This window comes from Esox lucius, chromosome 21 (assembly GCF_011004845.1).
Source record: "Esox lucius isolate fEsoLuc1 chromosome 21, fEsoLuc1.pri, whole genome shotgun sequence".
NCBI lineage: Eukaryota > Metazoa > Chordata > Actinopteri > Esociformes > Esocidae > Esox > Esox lucius.
The window spans coordinates 23991100-24005316 of record NC_047589.1 but is presented as its reverse complement, the minus strand read 5'-3'; the positions used below and the strand labels follow the sequence as shown (position 1 = coordinate 24005316).

General features: G+C 46.6%; 1 protein-coding gene across 12 annotated transcripts in view; it reads left to right on the top strand.

Moving 5' to 3' along the window:
* kmt2ca (lysine (K)-specific methyltransferase 2Ca) overlaps positions 1-14217 on the top strand; it is a 147873-nt gene that overhangs the window by 77621 nt on the left and 56035 nt on the right. For 11 of the 12 annotated variants that reach the window (XM_029116186.2, XM_029116188.2, XM_029116185.2 and 8 more), the window contains 2 exons: positions 6269-8014; positions 9715-10688. In XM_029116186.2, the coding sequence (XP_028972019.2) occupies positions 6269-8014; positions 9715-10688 (2720 nt within the window). The remainder of the gene's footprint in view (positions 1-6268; positions 8015-9714; positions 10689-14217) is intronic. The other variant, XM_029116184.2, reaches the window with a different exon arrangement.

Sequence of the window (14217 nt, the reverse complement as noted above, 5' to 3'; positions counted from 1 at the left end):
GGACATGTTTGAAGGGCTGGTATGTGTAGTAAACTGCATTTATTTGAAACAAATGTGCAGCATCCACGTGTTGATATTGAATACACAATTGATGTGTTATTGTTTTAAATCGAATGTCATGCATGTAAAGTTTCTAATTTTGTGTTCACGATGACTAGAACTTTGGTGGACATATTTTGGATGTTTTAGAAAGGAATATCTGTCGATTTCAGACATTGTTATTCTCTTTCTCCTCTATTGTACTACTACCTGCTTGAAGAGCTAGAGGGATAAAAGATTTAAGGTTTCCTGAGTGGACGTAGGCAGAATGACAGTTGGACTGTAAGATAGCTTGGAGGTGTTCTAGTTTGGATGAGAAGGTAGGAGAGGAGGGAAAATGGTGTTGCTCATTTGGAGTTGAGTTTTCAACAAGCCTTCTTTTCACACTTTCTCTCCATCCTGTTGGTTCCATTATTTCTTTAATTCTCCTTTCGTTTCTAATTCCCCTTACTTTTATTCAGCTTTGGCTATGGTATAGTGAATTTCTGTTTGTCTCTCAGTGTGCTTCAGTGTGACTGGAACTTCAACAAGGTGTTTCTTTTTTTTATTTCTCTGGACAATAGGTAGTCTGACCTCAGTGTTAATAGCCTGTTACAGGCAAGGGCCTGGTCTAAGTGAGCATCTGAAATGGGACCCAATTCTTTATTTCTATACTTTTGCACAAGATAATTGGGGCTATGGCCAAAAGAAGTTCACTATTTAGCCATTAAGGTGCAATTTGGGACAAGGCCTGTCTTTTTAAAATACAGACTGCTCCTATTGAATTATATTTACTAGTTAATTCCACAGCTACCAGAGTTGCAGTGAAGCAGTATTCTCCCAGACGAATTGAAGAGTGTACAAAATAAACTGTCCACTGACTTTTAAATTGTGAACTGCACACAGCTAATCCCATTTAGTCAACTTTTCTGTGAGAGGCTGATAGGCTGTAAAAAATGTAATCCAGTGTGCACTGGAATAAAACACCTGTTGCATTCTGAAAACGGAGATGTAGGCTAGGCCAATTTACCATGACGATTCACCGTTTTGAATGATAAAAAAACAACACACTAGATTCACTGGAATAATCTGAAATCACACACTGGTCTGCAGCACTGTGGGGAAAGGGCGTGACAAGAGTAAATTACCCCGTTTATATCTTAGGCCTGGGGTAGTCAACTCTTACCCATGCGAGGTCCGGAGCCTGCAGGTTTTCTGTTCTCCCTCATCGTTAATTGCCCCCACGTGGTGTCTCAGGTCTAAATAAGTCCCTGATTGTCAGGTTGCACTGAATAAATGGAGCGGAACTGGCTTCGCGGTCTAGAGTTGAATTTGAAGGCTATAGGCTTTTAATTTCCCAAAGGACCTTATTCCATTGTGTGGGACACTGTCCATGGTGCTAAGAGGCAGCACAGCAGAGGTTCTATGGCAGTCTGTCACTCTGGGATGGTTTGGCCTTGCTGCTGGGGTGGTCCGGAAACCTTGCACTGCTCCAGAACTACCCTTTGTTGTACTTTGTTGTAACTTTTTAAATATTGTAATAACATCTCTGGTATGTGTTGTGGAATTACATGATTTTTTTATTTTTCAGGACCTCAATTTAGCTGACAGGGCTAACTTGCTTTTCCAAATATGAAACTCATTGTTTGCTGTTAGACCCAGGAAGTCTGTTTTTGTCCGTGTTGTTTTTGTTTCCCACTTGGCAGTATGCCTTCCAACTGTACCACGGAAATAAGTTGTCAAATGTATCCTGTGTGTTAAATGACGCAATGTGATTGCAAACGTTGTTTTCCTAAGATTCTATAAATAGCCTGTACATATTACAACCTCTATGAGCTGTTCATTCATAGCCTATAAATACCCTGAGACTTGAGGACAGCAGTCACACAAAGACGCAGTGGTTGAAAACATTCCTTCTGTGTGAATTCTGTGTCATGCGAGCAGGTTGCTGGTGGGTACTTCCTGGTTGAGCAAGAAGTGAGTTGAAAAGCTGCAGGGTTTTGTGAGAAGTGCGTTTTGATGGGCAGAAAATATAAGAGGTTGCAATAATGAAGCTGTGCTGTGGGTATTTCCAGATTCCCACTTATGGTGATACGGTAGCAACCAGGCCTAATGTACCACATGATTAATGCTGCAACCAAAGTCGTATTATAGATAAAACATTCCATAACTGCGTCACCAACAGCTGGTTGGTGGGGCAAATTGTTATTTTATTTGTCTGATAAAACTAAAATATAATTAAGCGTATGGATTATTTTGTGTAATTATGTTCCCAGTTGTTTTCTGCGCCAAAAATCATCTTGCGGCTGAATGTGGTTGTAGCTGTGTGTTTGAGTAGAGATATCGACCCCTGCCACACAGACATGGCTTCGTTGTTCTTGGCACAATGAACCAGAAGGTCTGGGTTTCAAATTCCTCCGTGTCCAACTCGATTACATTATAAAATGTAAAATAAATTTGGGCCATTTAGCAGAGGCATCTCACAATGTGCCGTACCCGTCTGCATGGGTGGTCTCCGGTGGGAATCCAATCCACATTGTTGGCAAATTAACAGCCTGACAGCGTAATCAGAGTATGGGTGTGGAATGGGAGAGTAGAGGGAATCCAGGCTTGTGACGGTCTGCTCTTTGGTGGTGCTGAAATGTTCTTGCTGCAGTACAGCTCTCTGGGGTGGGGGGGTGGGGAGGGGGGGGGGGGGGTGAGGGCATATCAGGAGACAGTAGCGGTTCCGCCACAAGTTAAAAATAGCTCCCTGTGCTCAACCAATGGAACACTCTGGTTCCATAACCCCCCCACCCCCCCCCCCCCCAGTCTGAGTCTTAACATTTGGCTTGAGTTCACCAGTGGCGGTGGCAGCAGAACAGAGAGATGGAGGGATGCTGGTGGGATGCTGGTAGCACAATACGTACAACAGGCATATCATCCGAGTACATTAGGGATTATCTATACTGTACATACTTACGTTGGGACGTGGATCTGGTTTGTTTGGCCAATTAAAGTTAGGCAAAATGGGAAAAATAATTTCATATTTTGTCGTGGTGGCGTTTTGTTTTGGTTTATTATTTTGTTTTGGATAACTAATTATAAAGGGAATTTTCTTTGTCCACTCTGTTTTATGCTCTAACCCTAACAAGCAAAAAACTGACAGCGCGTCGACTCCAACCTAGAGTTTTTTAATTCTGGGCTCTGAAGGATGTTATTGGACTGTTCACTCATTGCTTACCAATTAATGTGAGGCATTAATGATTTTGTTTGTCTGAATCACAATTAAATAACATTAAAATGAATGTTTTCTTTTAGAATGAAACTATATTTTATGATGTCATTAACTTAATGTCATTTGTCATTAACTTTATATTTTGTACCTTAATGACATGATGTCAGATGTCCATGGATAGTTCAACTCGGTTAGTGAAGTGTAACATTTACAAAGAGATTTTAAAAAACGGTCTGAAGAAAATCTAATGGAATGAGTCAAATGTAAAACCCTATTTTGCATTTCCACCCCCAGAATTTTGTATCTTGTGTCAACCTTATCTGCTCTGAGGTTGGCTTGTCCTGGGTGGTCCCGACTGTAATTGCTATACAAAAGCTACGTGTTCTGACTTGTGTGATTGGTCTGGCGGTAATTTGTCACATGTTAGCCATTTTTGTTAAGAGGCCCTAATTGGTGGAGCCTGTCTGAACCCCCCCCCCCCCCCCCCCCACCGGTGAAATGCGTTGCTGGGGTTCCCAGCGGGTCCTCAGATACGTTAAGTCAGTCACAGATGATTTAACTTTGCACTCCCTCACAACCTGCCACTGTGGTCTGCCCCCCCCCCCCCCCCCCCCCCCCCCCCCCCCCCCCCGCGTCCACTTCACTGTAAACCTTATTTAGTTTGTTTTGGTAGAAATCCTGGCTGCTTAGGCCGAAATCCTTTGACTTGGGAGTATATGGACGATGTACTGGCGACTAGAGGGGGACGTCCTGTGCGTGGATGTGGTGTAAAACCGTGCGACCTGATCAGCACGTCCAAGACGATGACATTGTGTTAATGCATCTCTCCCCTTTCCCCTCTGAGGTGTTATTTTGTGACCGAAACCAAAGCCTGAGCGTTAAAACAGGAGCAGGGCCTCGTAAACCCAGGCTGTCGTGGTGATGCCTTCCTACCAGCCTATGCTGATGCTTTTCTGATCCTGTGTGTGGAGATGAGGGAAGGGCAGGCGGGCAGGGGAAGTGGCAGGAATTGGGAGGTGGTTTGGTGGTGGTGAGGCCTTGGTTCACACACTGGCTGTCAGGGCAGTGAACAGTAGTTACAGTAGTCTGTGTTTCAGGACGCCGGACTAAATGAAGTGGTCTTCCCCTATTCTCTCTCTTTCCGTCTAGATAGTTTCAAAGAGTCTTGAAATGAAGCTTTACATACTAATATTATTTTATTTAAAAAGAACCGTGTCCATGCCTTCTCATAGTGTATGAAATGTGCCGATGCTAGAATGTAAGACGAAACCATTGCTGTTCCATTTAAAGCAATGCCACAAAGCACAATGTGACTTTCATTGGGGAGGACTTGGGTGGAACTCTTAAGTAGGTGGTGATTAATTAGAGAACAGTGGGTATTGAGTTCTAAAAACAGCTGGGGTTTGCCTTTGTTATGGGGATAGGGAGTTGCTGTACCTGAGAGGAAGATGTTCTCTAATTAACTTGAGACTGGAGTCTGTTTGGAATGCCAGTGAATTGGGCTTGCATGGGATGTGACTCGCTGCAGATCCTCAGGTTGGTCTGCGTTGTTCAAAGATAATGTAAAATAACTTGATTTCATTTTGATTTCAAGGACTTCAGCCTATGATTTGTAGCAGTACATCAGAATGGTATTTGGTAGTTCATGAAAATGTCAGGGAGGAACTAGGTCAGCGGCCCTAGTTTATCTGCTTTATCTTTTCATGAGGAATTCCTTGATGGCATAGCTCCAGACTAATATTTTCCCTTGATGGCACTGGTGCATTTAGGTTGTTCAGTTTGTGGCTCCCGCCCCATGGTTTAGATGCAGACGGTTTTTTTTGTGAAGTAAACAAGCTGTAGAATTGTTTTTGACTCAGTCATTCAGAATGCTTTATTAAATTTGCAAAAAGCAGCTTGCATCCATCCCACACGTTTTTGTAACAAGCTGAGAGACGGGGCTGTTTATCTAATGTTCGTTTACATTTGGTTGTCCCACCTACAGTGGCTATCTAAAGATGAATATATACATTGTATGACATTCTAGATGAGAACATCTGCTAAATGGCAAAACATTTACTTCTGATATTGTCTACTAAGTGAGAGTAGCCTGCTTTGGGTTATCATGGGAGGCAGGAGTTAAAAAAAGCTTACACTTAAATGAGACTTGTGAGATGATATTGATTGATATTGATTCAAAATATGTTCAAGCTGAGCCAGGGGTTGTCATGCATTTTGGGTTGACATTAAAGTTACTGCTGGCAAATGTTACTCATTATTCCAAATTGTTGTTTGATTTTGTTCAACAAAAGATTTGCCAAGTACTAGTATGCTAACCAAATATATCCTGTGCCATTGTAATACCAATGCACATTTTGCTTCTTATCTGTAATACCAAATATGTTGTAAAATAGTTAATAGATCATGTTTAATAGTTGAGGGAAAAATTCCCCAAGATTCTCATCTCTTCGACTGTGGATAAAAAGGATTGTTGTGTTATCACCAAAGTTAGTTTGTAAAAATGTACCTCATCTCGATGCATGTTTCCTCCTGTAGCATTTATACAATGTTTAAAAGGAGAGTGTGGCTCTACACACAGCGAAACCAATACGGACACAGATGGACACTTTCCCTGCGGGAACCATGAGAATAAAAGGCCTACAACAAAATGAAGTTTCGATCCTGCAGAAAAAATATTTTTTGATTGAGGTGTTAAATGTGCAACTCGCAGTGGCGATGTAACTGAGTAGCCACTTAGAAGGGTCACAAAATGTGATGAACGGTCTGGAGCACTTGCCGTCACAGTTCAGATCTGGGTTTGAGAAAGGCAATATGAAGGACTATTTCTCATGAGAAATCAACCAAGCCAATGTATTTAATTTCAAACTTCACATTTCTCTAGTTGACCCCTTAAATGTGTGAATGATGCTGATCCTCGAAATAGTAGTCTGTGGTTGTGGTGGATAATGTTTGTCCGGCTATGTCTGGTTGTTTTACATGAGAAAAAATTGCTGTCGAGCACATTGTGAGTGTTTTTGTTTCTGTGTCTTTCAGATGTCTTTATGGCTGTGGTTGAGGAGGAGGTGTCGCTGGAGGAGGAGGTGTCGCTGGAGGAGGAGGTGTCGCTGGAGGAGGAGGTGTCACTGGAGGAGGAGGGGTGTTCTAGCTCTCAACAAGTACAAGATGCTTGTCCCAAGTCTCTAGAGCTAGAGGAACAGAGGTGTTATTTTGCTCATATGGAGCAAGAGGGTTATCCAAGCCTTCAAGTGGAGGAAGGGGCGTGTCCTAGCCCTTGGGTGGAGGAAGGGGCGTGTCCTAGCCCTCTGGTGGAGGAAGGGGCGTGTCCTAGCCCTCTGGTGGAGGAAGGGGCGTGTCCTAGCCCTCTGGTGGAGGAAGGGGCGTGTCCTAGCCCCCGGGTTGAAGAAAGGGCACATCCTGGACATCAGGTGGAAGAGGGAGGATTTCCTAGCCTGCAGGTTGATGGATTGTGTCGAAGTCCTCCAGGGGAACAGGCCTGTCGGAGCCCTGGGCGGGAGGAAGAGGCATGTCGGAGCCCTGGTCTGGAGGATGAGGCGTGTCGGAGCCCTGGTCGGGAAAAAGAGGCGTGTCGGAGCCCTGGTCGGGAGGAAGAGGCGTGTCGGAGCCCTGGTCGGGAGGAAGAGGCGTGTCGGAGCCCTGGTCGGGAGGAAGAGGCGTGTCGGAGCCCTGGTCGGGGAAAAGGGGTGTGTCGGAGCCCTGGTTGGGAAAAAGAGGCGTGTCGGAGCCCTGGTTGGGAAAAAGAGGCGTGTCGGAGCCCTGGTCGGGAAAAAGAGGCGTGTCGGAGCCCTGGTCGGGAAAAAGAGGCGTGTCGGAGCCCTGGTCGGGAGGATGAGGCGTGTCGGAGCCCTGGTCGGGAGGATGAGGCGTGTCGGAGCCCTGGTCGGGAGGATGAGGCGTGTCGGAGCCCTGGTCGGGAGGATGAGGCGTGTCGGAGCCCTGGTCGGGAGGATGAGGCGTGTCGGAGCCCTGGTCGGGAAGAAGAGGCGTGTCGGAGCCCTGGTCGGGAAGAAGAGGCGTGTCGGAGCCCTGGTCGGGAAGAAGAGGCGTGTCGGAGCCCTGGTCGGGAAGAAGAGGCGTGTCGGAGCCCTGGTCGGGAAGAAGAGGCGTGTCGGAGCCCTGGTCGGGAAGAAGAGGCGTGTCGGAGCCCTGGTCGGGAGGGGGAGGCGTGTCGGAGCCCTGGTCGGGAGGGGGAGGCGTGTCGGAGCCCTGGGCTGAAGGGGGAGGCGTGTCGGAGCCCTGGTCGGGAGGGGGAGGCGTGTCGGAGCCCTGGGCTGAAGGGGGAGGCGTGTCGGAGCCCTGGGATGGACGGGGAGGCGTGTCAGAGCCCTGGTCTGGAGGGAGAGGTGTCTCCTGGCCCTGGTAAGGAGGAGGAGATGCCACCGTGTCCAGGTCCTCTGCGGGAGGAGGAGGCACCGTGTGCAGGTCCTCTGCGGGAGGAGGAGGAGACTGTGTGCCCTGGCCCGCAGCTTGAGGAGGAGGAGACTGTGTGCCCTGGCCCGCAGCTTGAGGAGGAGGAGGAGGCGGTGTGCCCTGGCCCACGGCTTGAGGATCAGGAGGCGGTGTGCCCTGGCCCACGGCTTGAGGAAGGGGCGTGCCCTGGCCCGCGGCTTGAGGAAGGGGCGTGCCCTGGCCCGCGGCTTGAGGAAGGGGCGTGCCCTGGCCCGCGGCTTGAGGAAGGGGCGTGCCCTGGCCCGCGGCTTGAGGAAGGGGCGTGCCCTGGCCCTCGGCTTGAGGAAGAGGAGCCCAAAGACACTCAGTCAGGTACAAAAGCAAAACCATGTTCTGTGCTTTAAACGCACAAATATTTCTAAGCATTATCTAAAAAATGGCACCCAAATGAATTGGACTGTTTTGAAGGACCTAGATTTTAGAATTTTATTAGGATCTCCATTAAGTACAACCACAAGCAACAGCAACAGTCCAGTTGTTTTTCTGTTGTTGAACAACTAACCGAACTGGCATTTGGTTTCCATTCGTTAGCCTTTTTGTGAGTGTAACGTGCGGTGTCTCTAGAGATAAATCTAATAATTTAAGAGATACTGTAGAACAATAGAACTTGGCTTTAGGGAATTCTAGTTTCATTAGGCAAATACTCAATCTAGTAATTAACTACAGTTCCTAATATGAACATAGTGTTTTTCAGTGTTCGCTTTCCTTAGACTTTAACAAATGTTGTTGAATTACAAAATTATAATTGAAGTGGACATACATTTTTGTGCCTGGGTTTTTGCATATATCTGGATCTGAATGTTGTGAAATCTTCAACCAACACCTAATATAAGATGAAAGAGATCCTGATTTAACAAACAATACAAAATGTTGATACTTATTTAAAAAACATTTGTTAAATATATTTTGCAAACCCCATGCCCCCCCATGTGAAAATGTAACCACCCCATTTACTCAAAAACTGGTTACATCGCCTTTAGCCGGAATGACTACAACCAAACTTTTCCATCAGTCTCTCACAACATTGTGACGGTATTTTTGGCCCACTCCTCCATACGGAACTGCTTTAACTAAGTGATATGTGGGTTTTTGGGCATGAGTTGCTTGGTTCAGGTCCTGTCCAAACGGGGGTGATTACATTGCAATCCACTGCACACTTTGCAGTTGAATAAGTATACACACGCACATGATACAACGAAAGACTTAATCACATACGCCTCAGTCCATAATGTCCCCTAATGTTGAGAAGGTAGCAATCTCCTGATTATAAATAGTCCTGTCTTGCTATTTACGCAAATGTCTCACTACTTATAACATAGTGAGCGAAGCAATCTCCTTGAATCTTAAATGTTAATACACTCAGTCAATTACACTTAATGCACAAAGCGCCCAATATGATGTCCCTAAGGTCTCAGCATAAACCCCAAATTATCCCTTTTTAAAGGAAGTCTGGGACTTAGATGATTACCAAAATTAGAGTTTAAACCTCACATTTTGGGCTGGATTTGGAATATGTTGTGCATCATCAGTGTAGAATTAGTGTCTTACCTCAGTCATTTAGTTGGTGGGGATCATGTTGAGGGTTTATCTAATAATACATTATTTCCTTTTACAATTATTGTTATCGTTAAAAATCTTGAACATTTTAAATGCATTTCTCCGAAAGGAATACTCAGAATGCATTGAATCAAACAATGAAGTCTGGACGAGAACAAATCTTCACACCACTTGACAAATAAGAATATTGTTTGGCTTCTTTGAATGTTACTTAAACTAGAATTGAAAGTAATATTTAGTAATGTGGCATAAAAATGTGATCAAAGATTTTATACATCTGTCGTGTGTTTAATTATGTTGTCCTTCCTTTTTTATCCCAAATTGACCCCAACCCTGCTGTTGGTGTCCTGTTTCGAGAATACATGACCGAACGTCTGTTCATTGAAGCCAAAGACTTTTTCGTCATTACAAAAGAAATGTCTGAGCTCTTATTTGACGGGCCTTCTCTGTTTCAGTTGCTGAACCAGCACAAGAAATCCAGGTGACAGTTACCCTGACTGAGTCTCCCCCGAGGTCTGGAACTCTGACAGGAGTATCGCTGCTCACCTCCCAGAGTCCTGCTTCACCCGAGAATGGCCACCAACAGGAACTGGAAATATCAAATTCTTTACAAACCGGGAAAGAGGAGGTGCCCGATGAAGCATTGTCTGTCAATGTAGGGGACAAGGAGACCAAGTTGGAGGAATCCAAAACCACTTCAGCCATGTCTACCAAAGAAATATTCAGCGGTTCTTTGGCGGAGAAAACTCAGGAGGTTCCTGTGGAGAAAGAGGAGCCCATGGAAGTTACAGCTGTGGAAACGGTGCCTTCAGAATCGGAACAGGCTTCAGTGCAGACCAGTGTTGAGGAGAATGTTCTGGAACCCATGCAGGAAGGGCATGATGCAGTGGCGGAAAAGGATGTTGAGAAGTTGCTTTACGAGTTACAGGATAAGGAGGGAAAGGAGTTAGCTCTAACTATTTTGGAAGATGGTGAGGATTTGGCTCAAATCGTTTTGGAGGAAGGGGAGGTATTGCCTTCAAATTCATTGTCTGCTATGGAGAATACAGTCCATATGGAGCTTGGTTCCATGGCTGGACCTCCTGGACTGGAGGCCACTGTGGAGATGGATACCACACCCGCTAGCGATCAGAGCTTCTTGGGCTTTGGTTTGCCGAGGGGAGAGGACATAGCCACGAAAACCTCCCCTGGAATGTCTCCCGAGCTCGCAGTCATGCTGAACCAGTCCCCCTTCTCTACAGAGGCATCCCCCAAGGAAGCCAGCCCACCCAGGGTTAAGGTACAAATCCAGGCCCAGTCTCATTCTGGATACAGTGCTAATGTGCCTCCCATCACCACAACCTTTATTCCCCTCACACCCAAGATTGGCATGGGGAAACCTGCCATCTCCAAGAGGAAGTTCTCCCCTGGGAGGCCACGGGTAAAGCAGGTAAGGCTTTCTGTCTCTAGTTTCTTACAGGAAGGTTCATTGCCCAAAACTGTATTGTGAAGCTTTTGACGATGGTTTGATTCTTCAGGAATGCCTTTAGTTCCTCTAGTAGCAGTTTAGATCAATTGCCAAGTATTTTGCCCTTCAGTGCCTTCATACAAATATCGTTATGTAGTTCTTCTAGCAGGTCTGTAGCTTTTATGGCAGCTCTCTTGAAGGTCTGTAGGTCTAGGTCAGGGCTGCTCAGTCCTGTTCCCGAAGACTGACCGGTTTCATCTTTAGATCCAGGTTATTATTTGAATCAGGTGTACTAGTTTGAGGTTGGTGAGAACCTATAAGACAGCTGGATCTACTGGTACGTGATTGAGTGACCCGGGTCTAGGTGGTCTGCAGTCTCTCTACGAGGCGTGTGGATCTTCAGCAAGACCTTGTAGCCAGCTTTAACCAAAGGCCTTCACAGGAGGACATGTGCGATTGTTGTGCTGACAGACTGCTCTGCCATGGTGGGAATTGTGATCCCCTGTCTGATCTGAGCTTGTGTCCACTCGCTGTGTAAATCATTACTCCTTCTTCCTCCATTCCTCACGTGTTGCTCAGTCACATTGATTAGTGCCAGTCTGGAGTGTGTATTCATTAATGTTGAGAGGCTCTGTCTGCCTCTCGCTCCCTGGTTCGGTCTTTTCGCTGTATCACTTGTTCTTGCTCGCTATTGCACTGTCTTGTGTCCTTCTGCTCCCCCCCCCCCCCTTTCCTCTGGTGCTGCCTGTTCTCCCCTGCGTTTTCTCCCTTTTTTCTTCTCCTTTTTCTTTTGTCTTTGTTTCTCTCTCCATCCTTTCCTGTCTTTTTATTTATATCCGCTCTTCATCTCTTCCTCACTCCTTCCACTAGAACCTTGATCATTTGGGGAGGGAGTAGCGAGGGAGTAGAGGGTGGAGGTCAATGCCAGGGCTTTGCTGCTAGGGCACAAATAAAGGAGAATTTTTTGGAGATGTTTTAATTTAGAAAGGAACTCATTGAGGAGCAAAGTATGACACCACCAAGCTGAATGGAAGAAGCTTGGTGGTGTCATACTCGTTTTTTTTAATGTATTTTATTAAGGCCAGCCAAATCACTCAGAAAGGGAAATTTTACTTGGACCTCTGTATTCTCAACCTCAGCTGGCAGCTGTAGAGATAGAACTGGAAAGCCTTGAATGATGACCCGTATACCTTTTCCAATGTTGTCAAGTATAATAGTAAATGACAGGACTGTAGGAAAGAGAGGTTAAGGGGACGAGTGTGGAGAAGGAGACCAAGGCGAAAGACACTGACAGCCAAGCTGGGGGCTTGAACCTCCGTCACCAGGGGAAATGTGTGGTCCAATGTTGGGAGCTTAGACCTCTACACCAGACTGACATGGCCCATTTCTACTTGATTGGCATATTTGAAGTGAATACCCATGTGTGGACCCCATCTCTACAGTCAATACCAGAGTTGCTGTGCAGAAGTTTTAGTTCATACTTTTCTTCTCATCTAGTTTTTTTTCCACTACGGCCTCCTACTGTATCTCAGGAGGACTGCTGTTTCCAGTATCGTATAATTTACAGGATGAGCTGCCATTGCTAGGATCAGCTGGGATTTCCTGTGTGTGTGTCTGTCTGTGTGTGTGTGTGTCTGTCTGTGTGTGTGTGTCTGTCTGTGTGTGTGTGTCTGTCTGTGTGTGTGTGTGTGTGTGTGTGTGTCTGTGTGTGTGTGTCTGTGTGTGTGTGTGTCTGTGTGTGTGTGTGTCTGTGTCTGTGTGTGTCTGTGTGTCTGTGTGTCTGTGTGTCTGTGTGTGTGTGTCTGTGTACCTGTGGCTGTGTCTGTGTGTCTGTGGCTGTGTCTGTGTGTCTGTGTGTCTGTGTGTCTGTGTGTCTGTGTGTGTCTGTGTGTGTCTGTGTGTGTCTGTGTGTGTCTGTGTGTCTGTGTGTCTGTGTGTGTGTGTCTGTGTGTGTCTGTGTGTGTCTGTGTGTGTGTGGGGGTGTGTGTGTGTGGGGGTGTGTGTGTGTGGGGGTGTGTGTCTATGTGTGTGTGGGGGTGTGTGTCTATGTGTGTGTCTGTGTGTGTGTGTGTGTGTGTCTGTGTGTGTGTGTGTGTGTGTGTGTCTGTGTGTGTGTGTGTGTGTCTGTGTGTGTGTGTGTGTGTGTCTGTGTGTTTGTGTGTGTGTCTATGTGTGTGTGTGTGTGTCTATGTGTGTGTGTGTGTGTGTGTGTGTGTGTGTGTGTGTGTGTGTGTGTGCGTTTGCACACTTCTATGGTGTTCACTCCCATGAGTGTGTGTATGTGTGAGTGCAAGACTGAGTGTGTGTTTCGGGTTGAGCTTAGCTTCTTGGCTCTTGGTTTCCTTCAACTACCCCCCTATGGACATGCTTTGAGACAGGCAGAGAGACATTTGTCTGAAGGTTTCAGTAGACCTTTGGCCTGTATTTTAATATGCAAAGTAAAATGCGATAAGCCACACAGTTTGGTGGGAATGGAAACCTATAGAGGCACCACATAATGTAATGGTCTAGTTTTATTAGTGAAATAATGGTAGAGTAAAATAGTCTACTGAGCCTGATATGCAATGCACTATTAATTATTAACATACTTTGATTTCTGTTTTATACAGAATGTGGATGAGGGGAGTGGTTGTTGTGGGTGGGAGGAGTGGTTGTTGTGGGTATGGGGAGTGGTTGTTGTTCTGGATGGGGAGAGTGATTGTTGTGGGGGTGGGTGGGTTTATTGTGGGGGTGGGCAGGTTTGTTGTGGGGGTGGGGAGTGGTTGTTGTGGGGGTGGGAGTAGGGTTGTTGGGGGGGGGTGGTTGTTGTGGATAGGGGGAGTGGTTGTTGTGTGGGTGGGGTTGTTGTGGATAGGGGGAGTGGTTGTTGTGTGGGTGGGGTTGTTGTGGATAGGGGGAGTGGTTGTTGTGTGGGTGGGGTTGTTGTGGATAGGGGGAGTGGTTGTTGTGTGGGTGGGGTTGTTGTGGATAGGCGGAGTGATTGTTGTGTGGGTGGGGTTGTTGTGGATAGGGGGAATGGTTGTTGTGTGGGTGGGGTGGTGTTGGATGGGGGGTGGGGGTGGTTGTGGGTGCAGGGAGTGGTTGTTGTTGGGGTGGGGTTGTGGTGGGTGGGGGGAGTGGTTGTTGTGGTTGGGGGGAGTGGTTGTTGTGGTTGGGGGGGTTATGGATGCAGGGAGTGGTTATTTTAGGTGGGGGAAGTGGTTGTTGTGGGTGGGGGGAGGGGTTGTTGTGGGTGGGGGAAGTGGTTGTTGTGGGTGGGAGGAGTGGTTGTTGTGGGTGGGGGGAGTGGTTGTTGTGGGTGGGGGGGGGTTGTGGATGCAGGGAGTGGTTATTTTAGGTGGGGGAAGTGGTTGTTGTGGGTGGGGGAAGTGGTTATTTTAGGTGGGGGAAGTGGTTGTTGTGGGTGGGGGTTGTTGTTGTGGATGTGGGGGGTGGTTGTTGTTGGGGGGGGGGGGTTATTTGCCGGTCTTAAGAGGACATAGAGCCCTACCACTAAACAGATGGTTAATAT